This window comes from Mya arenaria, chromosome 5 (genome assembly GCF_026914265.1).
Source record: "Mya arenaria isolate MELC-2E11 chromosome 5, ASM2691426v1".
Lineage (NCBI taxonomy): Eukaryota > Metazoa > Mollusca > Bivalvia > Myida > Myidae > Mya > Mya arenaria.
The window spans coordinates 57,257,739-57,276,332 of record NC_069126.1 but is presented as its reverse complement, the minus strand read 5'-3'; the positions used below and the strand labels follow the sequence as shown (position 1 = coordinate 57,276,332).

At 36.1% G+C, this 18,594-nt stretch overlaps 1 protein-coding gene across 2 annotated transcripts; it reads right to left on the bottom strand.

Moving 5' to 3' along the window:
- Positions 1-823: 823 nt before the first annotated feature.
- On the bottom strand, positions 824-18,511 carry LOC128236163 (cyclin-T-like). 2 transcript variants are annotated; one of them, XM_052951051.1, is made up of 10 exons: positions 18,349-18,511; positions 16,580-16,661; positions 16,204-16,335; positions 15,757-15,817; positions 15,054-15,116; positions 13,363-13,408; positions 12,356-12,446; positions 11,556-11,628; positions 9,054-9,127; positions 824-7,212 (listed from the first exon to the last, which is right to left on the bottom strand). In XM_052951051.1, exons 1-10 carry the CDS (start codon positions 18,489-18,491, stop codon positions 4,603-4,605), a joined length of 3,375 nt encoding a protein of 1,124 aa, XP_052807011.1. In that variant the 5' UTR covers positions 18,492-18,511; the 3' UTR covers positions 824-4,602. The 2 variants fall into 2 exon arrangements, with proteins under 2 accessions (XP_052807011.1, XP_052807010.1); XM_052951050.1 differs by lacking the exons at positions 15,757-15,817; positions 16,580-16,661; positions 18,349-18,511.
- Positions 18,512-18,594: the final 83 nt, after the last annotated feature.

The following is an 18,594-nucleotide window of genomic DNA, read 5'->3' as shown; positions in this document are numbered from 1 at the left end:
ATATATGCAAACCAACAATAAAAGATTGCTGAAAAAGATCAGATCGCAGATTTTCATTCGAAAATTAATGTTTTACGGCTTAACCGTTACTAACGCATAAAATATATACTTGAACTTAAATATAAAAGTCTGCGATCTTATTTTTTGTCAGCGGTCTTATAGAACTGGTTCCCATGCATTTTCGCAAAATTTTGCTCGTTCCAAGACAAAAAATTAAGTTGTAAAACGTTCAATAAGACTTGCTAAGAAAATGTTTACACCAGTTCACAATTTATTTCCAACCAAAATAAGTCAATACAAGTTTTTCGGTGAAGTATTTAGGGCTGCAAACTTGAAGTTCCATCCACTTAAGAAATATAACAATCCATGTTAATAGACCTTTCACTAGCATTAAATGTGAGGTCCATAATTCGAAATATCATTTTTTTACTAATTGAAGGGCCATAACACTCCCCCAACTGTGCAGCTGCAACAAAACCAAAGAAGCACAACTTTTTCATCTAAAAAAAACATGACCCTAAGATTTAAATGCCAATGTTTGGTTATAAAAAGGGCCATAGCTCTCCCCTTAGTATGTCGAGTTGTAAAGGCTCAGGTTCACAACTTTATCATTTCAACATTCCCTTATAACAATCGTAATATTTGACCGGTTTGCCATACAGAAACCATAAAGGCAGGGCCTTTTTACCTATGGGATAAACAGTGTCTGGCCCTTGGTGAAGTACCAGAGTATCCGACAATCCGCTACGGAAAAGAAGTGTGAAAAGACCCTGACAGGTGGGTCAGTTCATTTTTTTTGACAACACTTCAAATAAACAAAGACTTAGATTTTTCTATTTATTTTCTGTTTTTAATTCATTTTCAACAATTTTATATACTTATTGAAATTTATCATCACAACATTCTTGTGTTACCAACTACAAGATTCAACTCTGGCAACAAAGGAAATTCAAACACAAAATATCAACCAGAAAAGGTTATCAGTAGGGTGCCTGAACAAATGATGAACCATTTATGTAACCAATGAAAAAGATAAAATACAAATACTAGTACATATGAATTACCTCTTACTGCAAGTAGAACCTGTTACACTACTAACTAGTATACTAAGATAAAAAGAAAATCAAAACTTAGCAAAATGAAAAATGTTGAAGTATATGTTTGATACATTCATAAGATGTCTTGTTGATTTTAAAAGAAAGTAACACTCATTTCGAACTTTGTGTTCATGCTCAAACGGTGACATTTATTTAAACACCCTGATCATTTTAACAAAATACCATGTCTAATATTTAACAGAATGTTAGACAAATAACCAAGCACTATATCATATTTAGTAATTATTTCTTTAATAAAAATACAATTGTTCATCCTAGGTAAGCCTCCTCTTTACAAGTTACATCCAGTGGAGAACAAGAGAGCTTGGAGCTGAAGCCAGTGCTTGTCTATTGTTAGGGTCATGACTCAAAATGAACCAAAGCTAGATGTAAAGGCATTGTTGTACATGTGGGTAATGTTACTGCGACATGTTTCAGTGAAACCCGACAATTTGCCGGTCTAAACAGATTTTGACCGTGCCAGACTGATTTCAGGAACAGAAAATGCTGATCTGAAATATAATCAATTTTTTCCATCCAAAACGGCCAAGTCAGTAAAAATTGTAATACACAAGTCTGGTTTGTCATTCACACCCCGATAAAAGTGACAAGATCACAACCATCAGATTAATGCACAGATCAACTGGGTTAGATATCAACAGTTTTTGAATTATAGCCTAGGTTACTTATTGCATGCCATCAACAACAACGAGAAAAGGCTTTGACAATGCCTGGACATTTCTTCAATAACAAAGGAAATAATAAAATAATAATAAATATCTTTGATGTACATTACCTCTTTGTTAAGAAATTTCTGTCCAGTCATTCAATATAACATGTGGTTTTTAAGTTTTTACAATTGCAAATATATAACAAAGAAGCTTTTTAGAAGCATTCTGGATAAAGAGTTATGAACACAAACAAGAACACTAAATACATATGTCGTTTTCTCAGTTTATAACTATTCATAACAAAAACTGTTTTAGCAGGAGTTACGGAATTTGCTACAAATATGTATAGTCATTTTGGACATGTTTTGCACACATCGTTTTTCAGACAGTTTAAAAGAGCAGCATCTCAACTTATTTTTATAGAAAAACTGACAAGGTTACAAGGACTATCTAATGCCTGAACGAGCATATTATTTCCAGCTATCACAGATTATTTATTAAGTTGACATTAAGCAAGCATAAAAAATAAAACTGCTCAACAAAAACATGTCAGACAGTAGCGTTTGTGACCATGCAATTATACAATGCTTTGAGGCTTAGAAGATAGCTGACAATCATGTATGAATGATTGAATATTAACCATATAATAGAAATGGTCATCCATATACAGTGTGTGCAATAAAATGCAAATATCTATTATGTTACAATTAAGACAGTCACAAGTAAATAGTATTAAATGAAAATCAAATTCCCATTGACTGACAAATGGGTTTGAAAAAAGCTAAGGCATGTGGATTACTCTGACTTCATTGTCAACATTTGGTTGTGGCCAGCACTGATTAAAGTCACTCAAAAATAGTTGAAATGTGTTTACACAATAACAAATACAAAGGAACAGAAAACTATGAAAACAAACATGATTCACTATAAGTAATAAAGCACATCTCGATCATTTTTCTTTAGGCGTCTTTCTTAAACAATTTTCTTAATGATATGTTCTACTAAATGAAAATTTTAACTATTAGAATTTTGTACAAAATTGTTATTCGTTTATATGAACCAAAATGAGGCTCTTGTTGGTCAGCGTGTATACTGTCCTAAGAAGATTCACGTATTTTTATATATATAAATATACTGAAGCACTTGTGAACTCTGGAATAAACCACAGCAAATGTATAACAACGCCTGTCCCGTCAGCCTCATTTTGTGGATTTATTTTTTTTCTATCAGAAATGCGAATAGCTCAATAATTATAGTCAGACTTACAGGCTTTGCTACATGTGTGTATAGTGTACTGCCTCTGGTAGCATGTTAAATATCAAGTTTAGTTAAAATATCCAGTATTTCGGCCATGGTACCTAATATGGCACACGGACAGTAACACCAATCTCTCACAATACCTTGACTTGATTTGTTTGAACAACTACATTTCATTGTAAGAAATCTTTTTTACTCTATAAACCGAAGGTATTTTCCAACTCATCAAATCTGTTTAAATTTCTAGTCTTTTTTTTGTGACAAGTGCATGAAGCAATCAGTATTTAACATATATGACTGCAAAGTCTTTGTTAATACTAATCTTTACCACATTTCCTTTCCTATCTAGGGATTTAGCTAGATTTAAAGGAGAGTGCTGCACCCCTCCTGTTTTTGGTAGCACAACGCTGCCTTGTGTACCCTCCTGCCTTCTTTCAATTAATGCTTTAAATAACCTTAAAATCTTATTATATGGTTATAAATACATACGAAATTGATATATCTGGCAGATGAATGCTTGAACTAGGTCAATTTAACACAATTCAAACATTTTTTTGTCAAATATCTTCATCTTATCTCTCACTCACAGCCAGAAACAAGGAACCCATACCACCCTGTCCCTTTCCTGCAGCACCCTGCCCTTTTTTTAAACCTTGCCAAACCCTAAACTTTATCATAACATTACAATTCAAACTTCCCAACACAGAGAGTGTAATAGAGAACACACTATAATATACAAATATAAACACTCATTCCTTGATGAAAATATAACAAAATTGTAACAACAATACATGGCTGAATTACACAACTAGTGTAAGAAATTAAACAAATACTTGAAATAACTTAAGCTAAATCAATGCCACTATAATAACATTTAATACACTATAGAGGAAAACATGACATAGTGGAGTGAAACATGACAATGAGATTTTTTTTGTCAATTTCTGAAAATTTTACTTTTTTTGAGCATTTTCAATTTACACAGTACAAAAAAAATACAAAAATAATGATTGATAGTCACTCAATATAATAGATTCCTGCATATTAAGGTATTTGGAAATGTTCAAGATCTAAATATGTTTCATTTGCAAACAATCAGCATTTTAGTAAGTCTTCAGTGCCAGTTATGTAATTAAGTTTTTTTAACTGAAACATTAGTTTTTCTGACATCAAAATGACATCTTTTAGCTAAGTATGGAACTTTTAATATAAAAGGAACTTTATAATGGCACCATGATTATGAATATCTAACATTAAATTTGCTTTAAAAACCACCAGACAACTTATTTCAGCATCACAAGTAACAGGCTCAGGGATACTATGAACAATAACACCAAATGATAAGGAGATAGGTTGTATAAACAATATGTATGAAGACCATAAAAACATGATTGATTTTTTATTTGTATAAAAAAAATGTAGTATATTAGAACAGAAGAAAATTATTTTTCTGTGTGACTTGATTTAAGAAAAAAACAACCCAGCAGTTTAATGTTATAACAGATTATTAAATATTTCATATTTAACAAGATTTACCCCCAACAAATATTATAGTTCACTATAAGGGTAGCAAAATATCACCGTGGGGGTAGGGGAGCTATCTTGTCTGGGGGAGGTGGGGGTGGGGCAGGGGTATCTGGCAATGGAGGGTGTGACTCTGCCCACATCATTCCCTCAAGGTCAAAGCCCGACTGCTGTCTGTCTACAGGCTTCTTTACAGGCTTGACTGTTACACGAGGCGAGGACTTGTTCTGTTCACTTTGGGGTGGGGGTGGAGGGGGGAGATGAACACCTTGTTTTTGATACATAGCAATCTGACTCTGAGTGTGATTTAGTTGTTTGCGCAATGCCTCATGAAGTTTATTCATCACAATATGTGCACTGTCTGTTTGACCATTTGTCTGGACCTGACCCTGGCTTGATTGCACTTGACTAACATTTTCATCGTCTGACATTTCCATGCTAACAACAGAATGTGATGATGAAGAACGTCTCAACCGATTAGGGCCCATTTTAGCAGCCTTGCTTTGAGATGTATCACTATTTTTTTCAACAGTGGGTGTACGTCGTCTTTTGCGAGACGCTGAAGAGTCGTTAACATCTGTTGCGGACTTTGACAAATCGGACACGGACCACGGTTGTTGCCTTTCTGGTTCAAGCACGTTTTTGTTTAATGCTGGATCTGACATGGAGGCTCGGTGTTTCGGTTTGTCAGGCTTGTTTGCCCATTCTGAGCTGCTTGAGCCAGGAATCTCAGAAAGTTTTATGTTTAATTTCAGTGATTGTCCATTGGTCCCAGAGCTAGAACTGACACTGGATGAGGAGTGCTTTTCACGATGCTTGTCTTTATGCCGGTCTTTGGAATGCTTGTGGGACTTATGTTTATCTTTGTGCTTGTGTTTATGTCTATGGGGGGAACTATGTTTACCAGAACTATGATCACTGTCTGTTGATATACCTTTAGTACTGATCTTTATTTTCAGAGATGGACTCTCACCCTGTGTGTGTTGGATTGGAATTTTCATTCTTAGAGGTGTGTTCTGACCACTCCCACCTTCAGCTTTCACTTGTGAGCTAACAGGAGTGTTTCTACCACTGCTAGGCTCTTTCCTCATGGCATGCTTTAAAGCAACAGCACTATCTAAACCCTTTTCAGGATCAAAAGTCAACTCCTTAATCTTATGAGTAGGTGCAGAAGAATGTTCAGGGAGGAGGTTTATTTCAGGTTCACTATCTTCAATTTCACCCGGTTCTAACTCTTCTAAAATCTTTTCTACCCTTGAGACAGGATGTGTAAAACTGGCCTTAACTGTGTCTACTCTTTCTTCTTTCACCTTAACATCACCGACTAGTTCCTGTTTAACTTTCTCTGAAAAGTCTGGTTTAGGTTCTTGCTTAATCTTTGTATTTGATATAATGTCTTTAATAGCACCTGATTCCGAGGGAATGATTTCCTTTTTTACTCTTGGAGATCCAGATTCCGGTTTTACCCTTGGTGAGCACTTTGGAGAGATTTTTGGTATTTTAGGCAAAATTCCAGGCTCTTGTTTAACATGAGTCAATATGTCAACACCAGCTGCTGGAGACTCAGATTCTTTCCCATTGTCCATGAGTTTTCTGATTGCGGGATCATTGTTTATATTAACACTAAATGGGTCAACACCATCCTTTTCTGGGGTAATGTGCACTTTTGGTAGTTCCAGCTTTGGCTGCTTGAGATCACAGCTTTTAATAGGACTTTTTACAGTAATGTTTTTGTGAGGTTTAATAGGACTTTTAATATTCACTTCATAAGGCCTTTCCTTGTCCTCCTTGCCCAGGGATCTATCATCAAGGCTAGAGGGAAGAGGTAGACTAACATCTAACTTGGGAGGTCGGTGTTTGAGCTCTTTACTACTACCCTCAGAGAAAGTCTTATTTAACAATTCACCTTCATGAACTTTTGTTTTAGCCATTTCCAATTGCTGTTTTAATTTATCAGTCATTTCTTTCTCTTTCCGTTCTTTTTCCTTTCGTTTCATATATTCTTTAAAATTAATAGCAGTTTCAGACTTGGTTTTTTTAGGCGCATCTGGGCCTAAAGTTGGTGTGGAAGTTTTCGGCCCTGCTTCTAATGAGGCTGGAGCTGCAAGTACTTCTGTTTTCACAACTGGGGAGTCCTTGCGCTGCTCAGATTTTACAGGATCAAGATGAGGTTTGGTCGGTTGAGGAGTCAGGGAACGCCCATTAATGTCAGGTTCTCTCTTCACCTGAGTGGAGTCCTTTCTATGGCTATCCTGGTGCATCCGTTCCCTTTGTTCACTTGGGTGTTGAGCATCTTTTCGATAAGGATGAGAGGAAGAAGAGTGATGCGGGTCGCGTTGTTCACCTCGTGTACTCCCCCTGGAGTCTAGATGATGGGAGCTAGAGCTGTGGATGTGAGGTTTGCGATCTTTATCCGGATGATGTGTTAAAGACTCTTTCCGTCTCTCAGGATGTGGGTGCGGTTCCCGACGTTGATCAGGACGCCCGTCCCGGTGGTCTTGGCTTGACCGCTGTTGCTCAGGATTGCGCCCCGACTCCCCATGGTGGACCTCCCGTCGGTCGTGATTTGAGTGTCTGTGTTGGGAGGTGGAAGGTGGGTAGGCACTGGCCCCTGGCATGTCATACTCACGAGTGGGCGTGTCACCCCTCTGCTGACCCTCAGCCTGAAAAATAACAGCGAGCCAATAATGCTTTGGTACGCTAATAGCATATTAAACGTCAACAACAAAAGTGGTCCAGTAGCAGTGTATTAAAGAGGTACAAATCTATCTAATTTCTTTTAAATCATAAATCATACTTCAGAATTAGCATTTTGGGTCAACTAGTTTCAACTCTGAATTATTAACAGTGCTAGATGGTTATATGAATTGAAAGAAACGCAAATCTTTTATAATTTGAAACGCAAATCTTTTATAAAATAGAGATTGCTTTTTTGAAAAAGCGCATGTCTCCCCCATTGTGTGGTCGTAGGTGAGAAATAATCAATGATGGATCCCAAAATCAATAGGGGCCATCAACTAGTCATGACTAACTGGCATACCAAGTATGAAGTTCCTGGGTGTAAACGTTCTTGAGTTATTGAGCAGAAACCGGTTCTTCACCTCAAGGTCAGTGACCTTGACCTTTGACCAACTGATTGCAAAATCAACTAGACATCATGACCAACCTCACTTCAAAGTTTGGTGAACCTAGATCAAAGCATTCTCCTGATATTGCAGGGAAATATTTTTTTACATTAGAGGTCACAGCGACGTTGACCTTTGACCTTGTGACCCCCCAAAATATAGGAGTTTTCTAAACCTCATGATCAACCTCCCTACCAAGTTTGGTGAACCTAGGTCAAACCATTCTCAAGATATTGAGCGGAAATGTTTTTTACATTGGGGGTCGCCGCGACCTTGACCTTTGACCTAGTGACCCCAAAAACAATAGGGATCTTCTACACCTCATGACCAACCTCCCTACCAAGTTTGGTGAACCTAGGTCAAACCGTTCTCAAGATTTTGAGCAGAAATGTTTTTTATATTGGGGGTCGCCGCGACCTTGACCTTTGACCTAGTGACCTCAAAAACAATAGGGATCCTCTACACCTCACGACCAACCTCCCTACCAAGTTTGGTGAACCTAGGTCAAACCATTCTCAAGATATTGAGCGGAAATGTTTTTTACATTGGGGGTCGCCGCGACCTTGACCTTTGACCTAGTGACCCCAAAAACAATAGGGATCCTCTACACCTCACGACCAACCTCCCTACCAAGTTTGGTGAACCTAGGTCAAACCATTCTCAAGATATTGAGCGGAAATGTTTTTTACATTGGGGGTCGCCGCGACCTTGACCTTTGACCTAGTGACCCCAAAAACAATAGGGATCCTCTACACCTCACGACCAACCTCCCTACCAAGTTTGGTGAACCTAGGTCAAACCATTCTCAAGATATTGAGCGGAAATGTTTTTTACATTGGGGGTCGCCGCGACCTTGACCTTTGACCTACTGACCCCAAAAACAATAGGGATCTTCTACACCTCATGACCAACCTCCCTACCAAGTTTGGTGAACCTAGGTCAAACCATTGTCAAGATATTGAGCGGAAATGTTTTTTACATTGGGGGTCGCCGCGACCTTGACCTTTGACCTAGTGACCCCAAAAACAATAGGGATCTTCTACACCTCATGACCAACCTCCCTACCAAGTTTGGTGATCCTAGGTCATGCGGTTTTCCAGTTATCGATCGGAAACGAAGTGTGACGTACGGACGGACTGACGGACTACCGGACTGACGGACAGGGCAAAAACAATATGTCTCCCCCAGAGAGGGGGAGACATAATAAGCAAGCATCAAAGATGTGTGGAGCTTGCAAGCATACAAGTGTTTAACACTGGTAATATCAGCATAATTAGTACAAGTTTACAGTTATTTATAGATTATTATTAGAAATAGTCCCATAGAAATGAGAAACTAAGAAATGGTGTCTGTGCTTAATATGCTGGAATTGTGCCTACCTTCCAGCCCATGATTTTCTTCTTCAGCTTCGTTGGAGCAGTTTCCAGGATATTGAGAAACTCATTGTACAGCTCTGAAATCAGTACAAACAAATGATCATCCCATTTAAAAATAGACAAGCAAATTTGTTGAATTGATATCCCCCGCCTGATTGGGCTAAGTCAAGGAATGGAAATCAATTGTTGATGAAATATACAAGTATGAGTTTGAGTTTGATTGCAACAGTTTGAAACAAAAAAAATATTGTATATAATGTAACATTTAGAATTGACCAAGAAACCTAGTTTATGACTCCATGTTACCCTGTTCCAAACTAATCTAAGATTTCATCAAAGCAATCTTTCTGATCAAGTTTCATGAAGATTAGTCCAGATATATTGCAAAAAATATAGCCTCTAGAGTCCACAAGGTATTTTTAAGATTTGACCCAGTGACCTCATTTTTGACCCCACATGACCTACTACTTTCAAACTATACCAAGATTTCATAGGGCATTCTGATTAAGTTTCATGGATATTAGAGCAGATGCATTGCCTCTAGAATGTTCCCAAGATATAACCTAGTTTTTGACCCATATGACACACTTTTAAAACACAGTCGAAATTTAACCCAAAAGAACATTCTGACCAACTTAATAGGACCAATCACCACCATAAAATAGTTTCGGACAAGATTTTTGAAAGATTTGACATTGTGACCTAATTTTCGATCATATGTGACCCAGTTTCAAATAACTCCAAGATTTCATCAAGGAAAACATTCTGATTAGGTTCTATGAATATTTGATTATGTATAATGCCTCTAGTATGCTCCAAAGATTTTTCTAAGATTTGACCTACTGACCTAGTTTTTGACCCCATGTGACCCACTTTTTCAAGTGGTCTATATTTCATCAAGAGGTACATAATGACCAATTTTGAACATAACTTGACCAATCATTACCATGATATGGTTCTGGACAAGATTTTTCTAAGATATGACCTAGTGACCTAATTTTTTATCATATGTGACCCAATTTTATTTACGACCAAGAGTTCATCAAGGGAAATATTCTGATTAAGTTCCATGAATATTTGACCATGTATAATGCCTCTAGTATGTTCCAAAGATTTTTCTAAGATCTGACCAAGTGATCTAGTTTTTGACCCCATTTGACCCACTTTTTTAAGTGATCCATATTTCTTCAAGGGGTAGATCATGACCAATATTGAACATAGCTTGACCAATAATTACATGATATGGTTCAGGACAAGTTTTTTCTAGGATTTGACCTAGTGACCTAATTTTCGATCATATGTGACCCAGTTTCATTTACGACCAAGAGTTCATCAAGGAAAACATTCTGATTAAGTTCTATGAATATTTGATTACGTATAATGCCTCTAGTATGTTCCAAAGATTTTTCTAAGATTTAACCTAGTGACCTAGTTGTTGACCCCAAGTGACCCACTTTTAAAATTGGTCGAGATTTGATCAAGGGGAACATTCTGACCAAGTTTGAACATTTTCTGATCAATGTCTACCAAGATATGGTACCAGACGGACGGACGAACAGACAACGCCAAAACAATATCCCCCTCAAGAAATCTTCGACATTGGATAATAAATCAGAGAAACTAAGCCACTGGAATTGATGCTTCAAGGACCATTACAATGACCATTGTAACGTTATTGGTTAGAGTTGGCGGGTGACTAATCAACGGTTTCATTCCATGCATTTTGAACCAGTCATGATTCGTCCCTTATGGACTTTTAGACTTCTCTCAAGGTTGAAGTGTTTGCAAAGTGACACAATGACAATACCTCAACTTTATTTTATAACCTTAATGACAGGCAAGCTAACAAGAGCTGTCATAAGACAGCACGCTCGACTACGCAGCTTTGACTTTGAAGTGAATACAATATTAATGTATGTGCCTGTCAAAAGCAATAAAAATCAAATTAAATAGTAAACAATGACCATTACTCTCGGGGGCCCAAAACACAATCTCATGAAAGGTCTCTTATAACTCTTTTATATACCAAGTTTGCTCCCAATATGTCAACCCTTACTTAAGTTATTCAATTCCAACCATTGTTCCCCTAAAACTAACGCCGACACCGATGCGAGTAGAAAAGCCCTCCTCATTCTTCGAATGGTCAAACTAAAAATGCATGTTTTATTACAGGACAGGTAAGCAGAGGATAAGCCCCAAAAAGGGATTTCAAATGATGATTATTGAATTCATAAATTGGAATGCAAACACTTTCAGGCACCATGAATGTCTTCTACCTGGTATTACCAGATGATATTTCATTTTTCATTTTTTTTTAGTAGTTATTTTTTTTTATTAATTTTGTTTTTGTTTGATTAGACAGGGTAGCATAAATTAACCATACTGGGAAAGGCTTAGGTGACAAGTAGTGCAAAATCTGACATACTTATTAAAGGCTTGTGCTGGTTTGAACCAGTGCTGTTAAGATTTGGAAAAAGTAACTTTAGAAAGCACTCTGTTTATTACCTTCCACCAACTCCTTCGTAACCATAGGATCAACATAATGGTACCAGGCCTTGCCATCTGGAGAGTTCGGGATCTGGAAATCAAAGAATGCGATACATTAACTATGAAATAAACTTTGCTAGGACATATAACTGAAATTAACATTTCCATGAGAAATAAGATTTAGGCTACTTCAATCAATGAAAACTTGACCAAATATCCAAAGCAAGAGATTGAAGGTGGCCAAGCAGATTGACATTTAAGTTCATTTGACAAATGATAACATGTACTAATAATTCAACATTGATATATCAGTCAGTAAAAGTTAACCTCTGGATGAACGAGTCGGAATTTTTGGCATCAAAATAATCCACAAGCCCTGCTATATAAAACACAGAATTTGAGCAAGCCTGGAAAGCAATATGCCAGTGCCGGGCTTGCATGCTGTGTAAATTTTGACCTCTGATATATAGGTGGGTTGGCCAAGTGTTAAGCAAATCAGACTGAAGATTAGACTGACTAGATCCCCACTCGAAGCTTTGTCCAAGGTAAGTTTTATCCAATTCATTGTCAAAGGTGTCATTAAACAATCAACTTCCTATCATTACAAATCTTTGAGAAGTATTTCGCAAAAATCATTGAAGGAGAAGAGAGAACCCTCAGTAAAAATCTAAATGGTTGTACATAATTTGAAAAAATGACCCTTCAAGTATCGGAAAACAGGCGCTGTAAAATGTTCCTCGAGGCTCGGTACTAGTTTCTTTTGTCATGAAATGTATGTTAATGCACATGTTCATATGAGATAAGACTAATGTACTTACAATGTATTTGGCCCACTTGCAGGCGAGATGCATACAGACACAGGCTACCACGGTTGGGCGATGCTGTAGACAGAAAGTTGTCATGTGCAGGCTGAAATAACAACAAATTCCCAATGAGGATCAAACTATTAACAGATACCAGCCTTATAAATGTTCAAAAGTCACTATGCGTCACTCGGATAACATTTGCTTTAACCCCAAATAATGTTCAAAAACAACTGACACAACATCATTCACAGAGCAGAATTTTCAACATACCGTTTATGAATCGTAGTTGAAATTTACCAGTGCAGTTTCTTTCCTGCTGATATATCTGTACTGGTAAATTTCAACTACAGAGTAGTAATAATTCCCCCGTTTTCATTCTCTTAAACTGATTTTTTCCCTGACATAAGTAAGGTCAAGGAACTCAAGATCAATGTGCTGTTTTTTGTCTGAGGTAATCATGTGACTAGGAAATCTCTCCATTGCTTTAACAATAGTTTATTATCTTTGGCAAGGAGGTTCAACTTCACATTCTTTCAAACTGACAAGCAATCCGGAATCAGCAGACAGTTTTGACTGAGAATATAAGTATCTTTCATGTGTTTCCGGTACGGATGGAAAAATCCGAAGTACTGGCTAAATCTCTACTATAACGCATACTCCATGCTTAATGATTCACAATGATTTGAAACCACAGTTCAAGATTTATAGACTTTTTAAAACCATATCATTTTCACAGAATTTGAATATTTTTTATTTTTTCTCCCCATGTTATTGTTTTATTCATATTGCTTGTTTGATAGGTCATTTTATAAATAACATTTAAATATCTAAAATTCATGCATTGTTACATGTGACTCCTATTCCATGGGGGTAGCGGAAGATGGATTTTTCCAGCAGTGGTCACATGAACGGAAACACTTGCCCAGTATATGCAAGAACAATATCTGCTGCTCAACTGTTTGCCCGTAAAGTAACATTATATTTACAGGAACTATTCTGCCTTCTAAGGTGTAGTTTACCTGTTGGTGGCCAAGTAGTAGCTGCTCTGTGATAGGTCTTTACTCGCTGTAAGGAAAGCAAGTATCAATGTCACTGAAGCTCAGATAATACCCTCGTTAATATTCTCATTAACTGATTATTTTTCTATTTTACATTACAGAACAACTTTTACAACATTGATGATTGTACAGATGTAGATCTGCAATGTTTAAGGCATGTTATTTCACAAGTAGTATTAAATACCATGCAGTTACATATATCAGTAATATCACTCAATTAGTTAATCATTCTTTTTTGTACGAGGTTGCATGCCAGACAAAAAGTACTCAGGTGATAAGATTTGGATTTAACTGCAACTTTATTTCAGTGTTTCACCCATCCCCCTGGTTATTTTGAAACTATGGTCTGATTATGTGTAAGTCACTTTGCAGCAGACTTTTCATCCTCAGTTAACAGTGCTTTTACTACAATGGTTGTGTATCCGATATGAAAGAAAAGATGGATGCATGATATGAACGTCTAGAAATAAATCACAAGTTCGCAAAAACCATTAAAAATGGTATTTATCAGTGGCCAATTGTAGAAAACTGGTTTTATTTCATGATTTTGTATGTTTGTTTATCAAAATTTTCATTAATTGGCCAATATTTATCCATATAAATACTAATAACCAATGAAACCATTTATATGTGAAAGCTAGACATTAGGACCACTTAGCAAGGTTTTATACAATTGGCTGCTGTAGTATTAGAAATCACTTAATAATTTAGAAGTCTATTGTCACAAAAAACTTGCCAGAAATTTGGTCAGGCATCGGTTTTTTCTTTATGCCTGAAAAAAGGTTTGCCATTTTTGTATCACAATTTGTACAATAAATATTACAAAAAATCACACATTTTACGGTGAAGTTGGTGAAAAATTACCAGATTATTCCCAAAATTGTCAGATGTGATGTTTTGGTCTGGCACGTTTAATAAGAAGAGCAGCACAAGGGGGAGGCCGATGCTGCCCAAATTTCCTAAACTAGCAATGGGCGCAACTCAACAATTATTACAGCCAAAGCAATGAGTATCACTACATATAATATGCATATTGAAACTGGTGACATGTGCAATTTACGTTTTCGTGTGATAAACAGATTTTTAACTTAACATAGTTAGGCACAACACTGGCACCAAGGCTAAAGCAATACCAGAGCTCCAGATAAGGGTTTGCATCGAAGAGTACTTTATTCTCCAGATATATTTCCCAAACAGAATGTTAACTCCTGATCTTTTTACAAAACATATTCATTCATTTGCAATAAGTATTGACCAAATTCAAAATGAAATCTTGTTTAGGTATCATCTATTTGAAGTGGAGCCTAAACTGGTGGCTGAAAATAACCCAGAAAAATATGCAGCGTCTCTCTTTACATACTGCAATTTAAGAATGCTAATGCTCCACTATTCGAAATTTTATTGATTGCCGGTACAGCCATAATCTAGTCAACTAGCATTTTGATTCAGAAGATTTTTTTTACTAAAATTGAATGCATATTTAGGTTTTTATATGCAAATGTTTGAAAAATTGTTTCTTATATTTGAGTTTTTAAGCAATTTCACAACTTGTCAATTCTACACCTTTTCTGGAGCTCTGAAAAACCCTCACTTTGAACATAAAAAAATTAAAACCAAAATTTTATGTCCTACTTAATAAAAACAAATATTACCTTTAACAAGCTGTGTCGCCTTGACTACGTAGGTGTGAGGATGCTCAACCCGAACCTCGAACCCTGTAAACACATCAATCTTGTAAAACACAAGAATTGGGGGACCAACATTGCAACTACATGAGAGAATATTGTTAAGAACAGAAATATCCATATCACAGGAATAGTCAATGTAATTATCTGAAAAAGAAAATGTTATTTTAAGTAAGCCAAGTGTTCGTTCATTCTAGAATCTTTTACAAGGCAAGTTGTCATTCGAGAGAGCATGAAAGCAGAGAAATTAATATTGATTATTGATTTCATTCCATGTCAATACGGATTTTATGTACGCATGGTTGACATTCTTTGTGTAAAGCTAAATTTTCTTGTTTTATACAGTTTTAAGCATTCAGATGCGAAGCCTTTTCACATGAAGAGGTCAATATGAAGATGGATAATTTAACTAGTAAATTTTCATAAAGATTTTTTTGTCAGTCAATGAAAACTTTTTGATTCTGCATATCAGGAATTGAGGATTAAAGCCTTTCTCTGTTCTGCTTTCATAACATCAACAAAATTGTTATCATTGTCAACTTCAGATAATCATATACATGTATATTGAGGAACCACATGGAAACAACATGAATGTGATAATGTGGCACATAGTTTCCACTACAGTTCACTAGGCGTATGACGGTATACATTAGTCAGTGTATACACGAACCTAGGGTCTGTAGCAGTATATTCTCATTGATCACTAGCTGCTGCGCCTGCTCAAGGTAGGCCTGAAATAATAACACACTTATAAGTATCAATCTCTCAAGGTACATAAACACACATAGAAACCACGCATACATCTCACACACATACAAACACTGTACACCATCAAAACATTCATAAAGACTGAAAACGATTGCACCAAGCCTTTTTTTATAAGGAAAGCTATTAAGATTAATATCTTTTCATTTCAGAAAACGACACCACTATGACAGTGTTCAACCTTTAAGTACTATTCAAGTACTATTCAACAAGGAGTCTTTTATATTTAAATAATACATGAATCGTGCATGGAAAAAGCCTTAATAATCCACTTTCTATCTATCATCTCTTTCATACATATATCTCTTAAAAAATAAACAAAAAAACATGTACAGGGTGCGGAAGTGCAAACCTCAGTTTTGGTGTCAGGCGGGGGTTTGTTATCGCGATGTAGACAGGAGTGGGCGACTTTGATCACATGCTCCAGCTTGCGAGGCTGCTCTTCCACTTTACACGACAGGAACAGGCAGGCTGGTGACATCTCCTAAAGCAAAACACAAATAGCTCATACAGTGTTCAATGCACACATACATGAATATGGTGTTAAACAAGGAATTATGTGCACTGAAATATTTTCCTTTGTAAGCATTTGTAATCACAGTTTGTATCTAATTTCTGTTTATACTAAAAAGGATGAATACTTTATACATATTATGCATCTATTTTATCAAAATTAGCTAACAATATAACTTTACAAAAATGAAATAAACTCAACTTTCACAACTTACATTCCTAGGAAATTTTGTAAATGATCTCAGCATGTAGAATCGATGCATGTATACAATGGCAGTGTTGATGCACAGTTGAGTACTGACACTAGAGTTAAGGACTCCAATAGGAATATCTTTTTAAGATATCAGCAAAATAATATTATGTAACAAAAGCATTAACATATAAGTAATAATAAAATAGGCCAAGTTACAAAAGGCCAAACTTTAAAAAAAGAAGCCTTTAATAAATACTTTGACTGTACGTCACTGTTGGACACAGTGAATGGCAATTAACAAGGGCATCTGCTGATTATCTGGCATACATGATTAATTGCCATTCACTGTGTCCAACAGTGATGTACAGTCAAAGTATTTATTTTGTCAATGTTTTCATATGTAGGTGAATAAAGAATTTTATTTCTCAGTTTCTCTTACTAGTACGGAATATTTGTTTAAATGTTCCCTTCACAAACAACAGTACTAATCTTAGTAGGTGCGATCAAAGAATAACGAAGCTTACTTGAATATTGACACCATTAAACATCACTTTGGTTCAGTTTTTCATACCATCAATATTTATATTTCTGTTTATATCCAAAAGATGGCAAAAATGGTCAAAACGCCATGATTCTTCTTTCATTATTACTTGATTGGGTAAGTTTCACCAGTCTGGAATATCATCAGAAAATGCAGAACATTGAGTATTTGATCAGGTGTTAGGATATTACAGACCATGGACATAGTGTTAACCAGTTGTGATTATAGCCCGTAATCATTGCCGGCATATCATCAGAAAAATATTACAATATACCGACAACCTTTAGTTGGCAATCATTAAAGTGTGAAAAGCCATCTTCATTGGTATGCTTTCGCAGTACCATTCTCAGTCATTTGCAAAAAATGGAATCAATATACATTTATGGTCTATCTTATTTGCAAGCACTATCGTAGTGGGCCAAAACAGTAGTACATTATTAAGTTAAATCAACTATACATAAACTTAAAAATCCGGGTTCATTATGTCCCTATAGATGTAGCTACAATAATGAGCGATCAGGGATACTTTTTTTTATTATTTTGACATTTCTTATGTATCCCTGTAACGAGTCTGCCATATTAAAAAAATCTTCAAAAGACTCGTTGACGGCCATTTAGGTGGACTACCTATAGATGGTGCGTAATGTCCCTAAGTATGGTCCATAATTCTATGTTCATTCCCTCATGATTGAATGTAAAATTTGGTCCCATTCAAAACAATAGCTAGAGAAAATTTCATTTTATCTGGTGGCTCCAGAGTGATCCTAATATCTTGAAATAACTGACAATGTTTTCATTTTAGTTTTTTCAGAAATTGTTTGATACAACCCCCAATTGTTCTTCATAAGAAATGGGAACACTGATTTTTTTTCCGTTGTTTTCCAGCTTTACTTTAATTTGACGGTAAGTTGGACCATGCCTTGAAAGTGACAAAACAACAACAATATAGTAAATGGTAACAAACTTTAATAACTAGATATGGATTTGTTTTGGTTCTTTAGGATTTGTCATTTTAAGGCCATGTGCTTGGCAGATGAACGCGAACTTGACTCGGTGCTATTACTTCTGGTGAGAAAATAACATTAAGACTAGAATTCCTCATTCAAACTTGTGCCTGTAAGAGCTCAAATTCGTCAATGTGATTTGAATTTGACTGCGCAATAAGGTCTTCTTTCGTTTTCAAAAAATGATTCATTATTTTGAGAAAACGGTCACAAGAAATACCCTAGAAAACGCATCAAAACGGATACACTGACAGCCTTTGTCCCATATCTTGTATGAGATTTGCTGCCTGTTGACGATATGAGAGTTCTTTGTCGGCATCTATTCCACATTGTCGACTGGGAGAGTTTGCTATTTGTTCTTTCGTGAATATCCATCTTGTAGCCGCCATTCCCAGCACCGAGATGAAAATAAAAGTTAGTGCGCATGCGCATTGATACGGGCAGACTGTTGAGCTTAAATTTGGTTGAATAAAATACTCGAATCAAGTTTCT

What these genes read in the sequence shown, in the direction of transcription:
- LOC128236163 (XM_052951051.1), bottom strand. Translation starts at nt 18,491, where the DNA reads ATGGCGGCTACAAGATGGATATTCACGAAAGAACAAATAGCAAACTCT. An exon ending in TACTACTTGGCCACCAACAG is followed by an intron (nt 12,447 to 13,362) that starts GTAAACTACACC and finishes TTGTTATTTCAG; the next exon opens with CCTGCACATGACAACTTTCT. An exon ending in GCAAGTGGGCCAAATACATT is followed by an intron (nt 11,629 to 12,355) that starts GTAAGTACATTA and finishes TTTGATTTCCAG; the next exon opens with ATCCCGAACTCTCCAGATGG.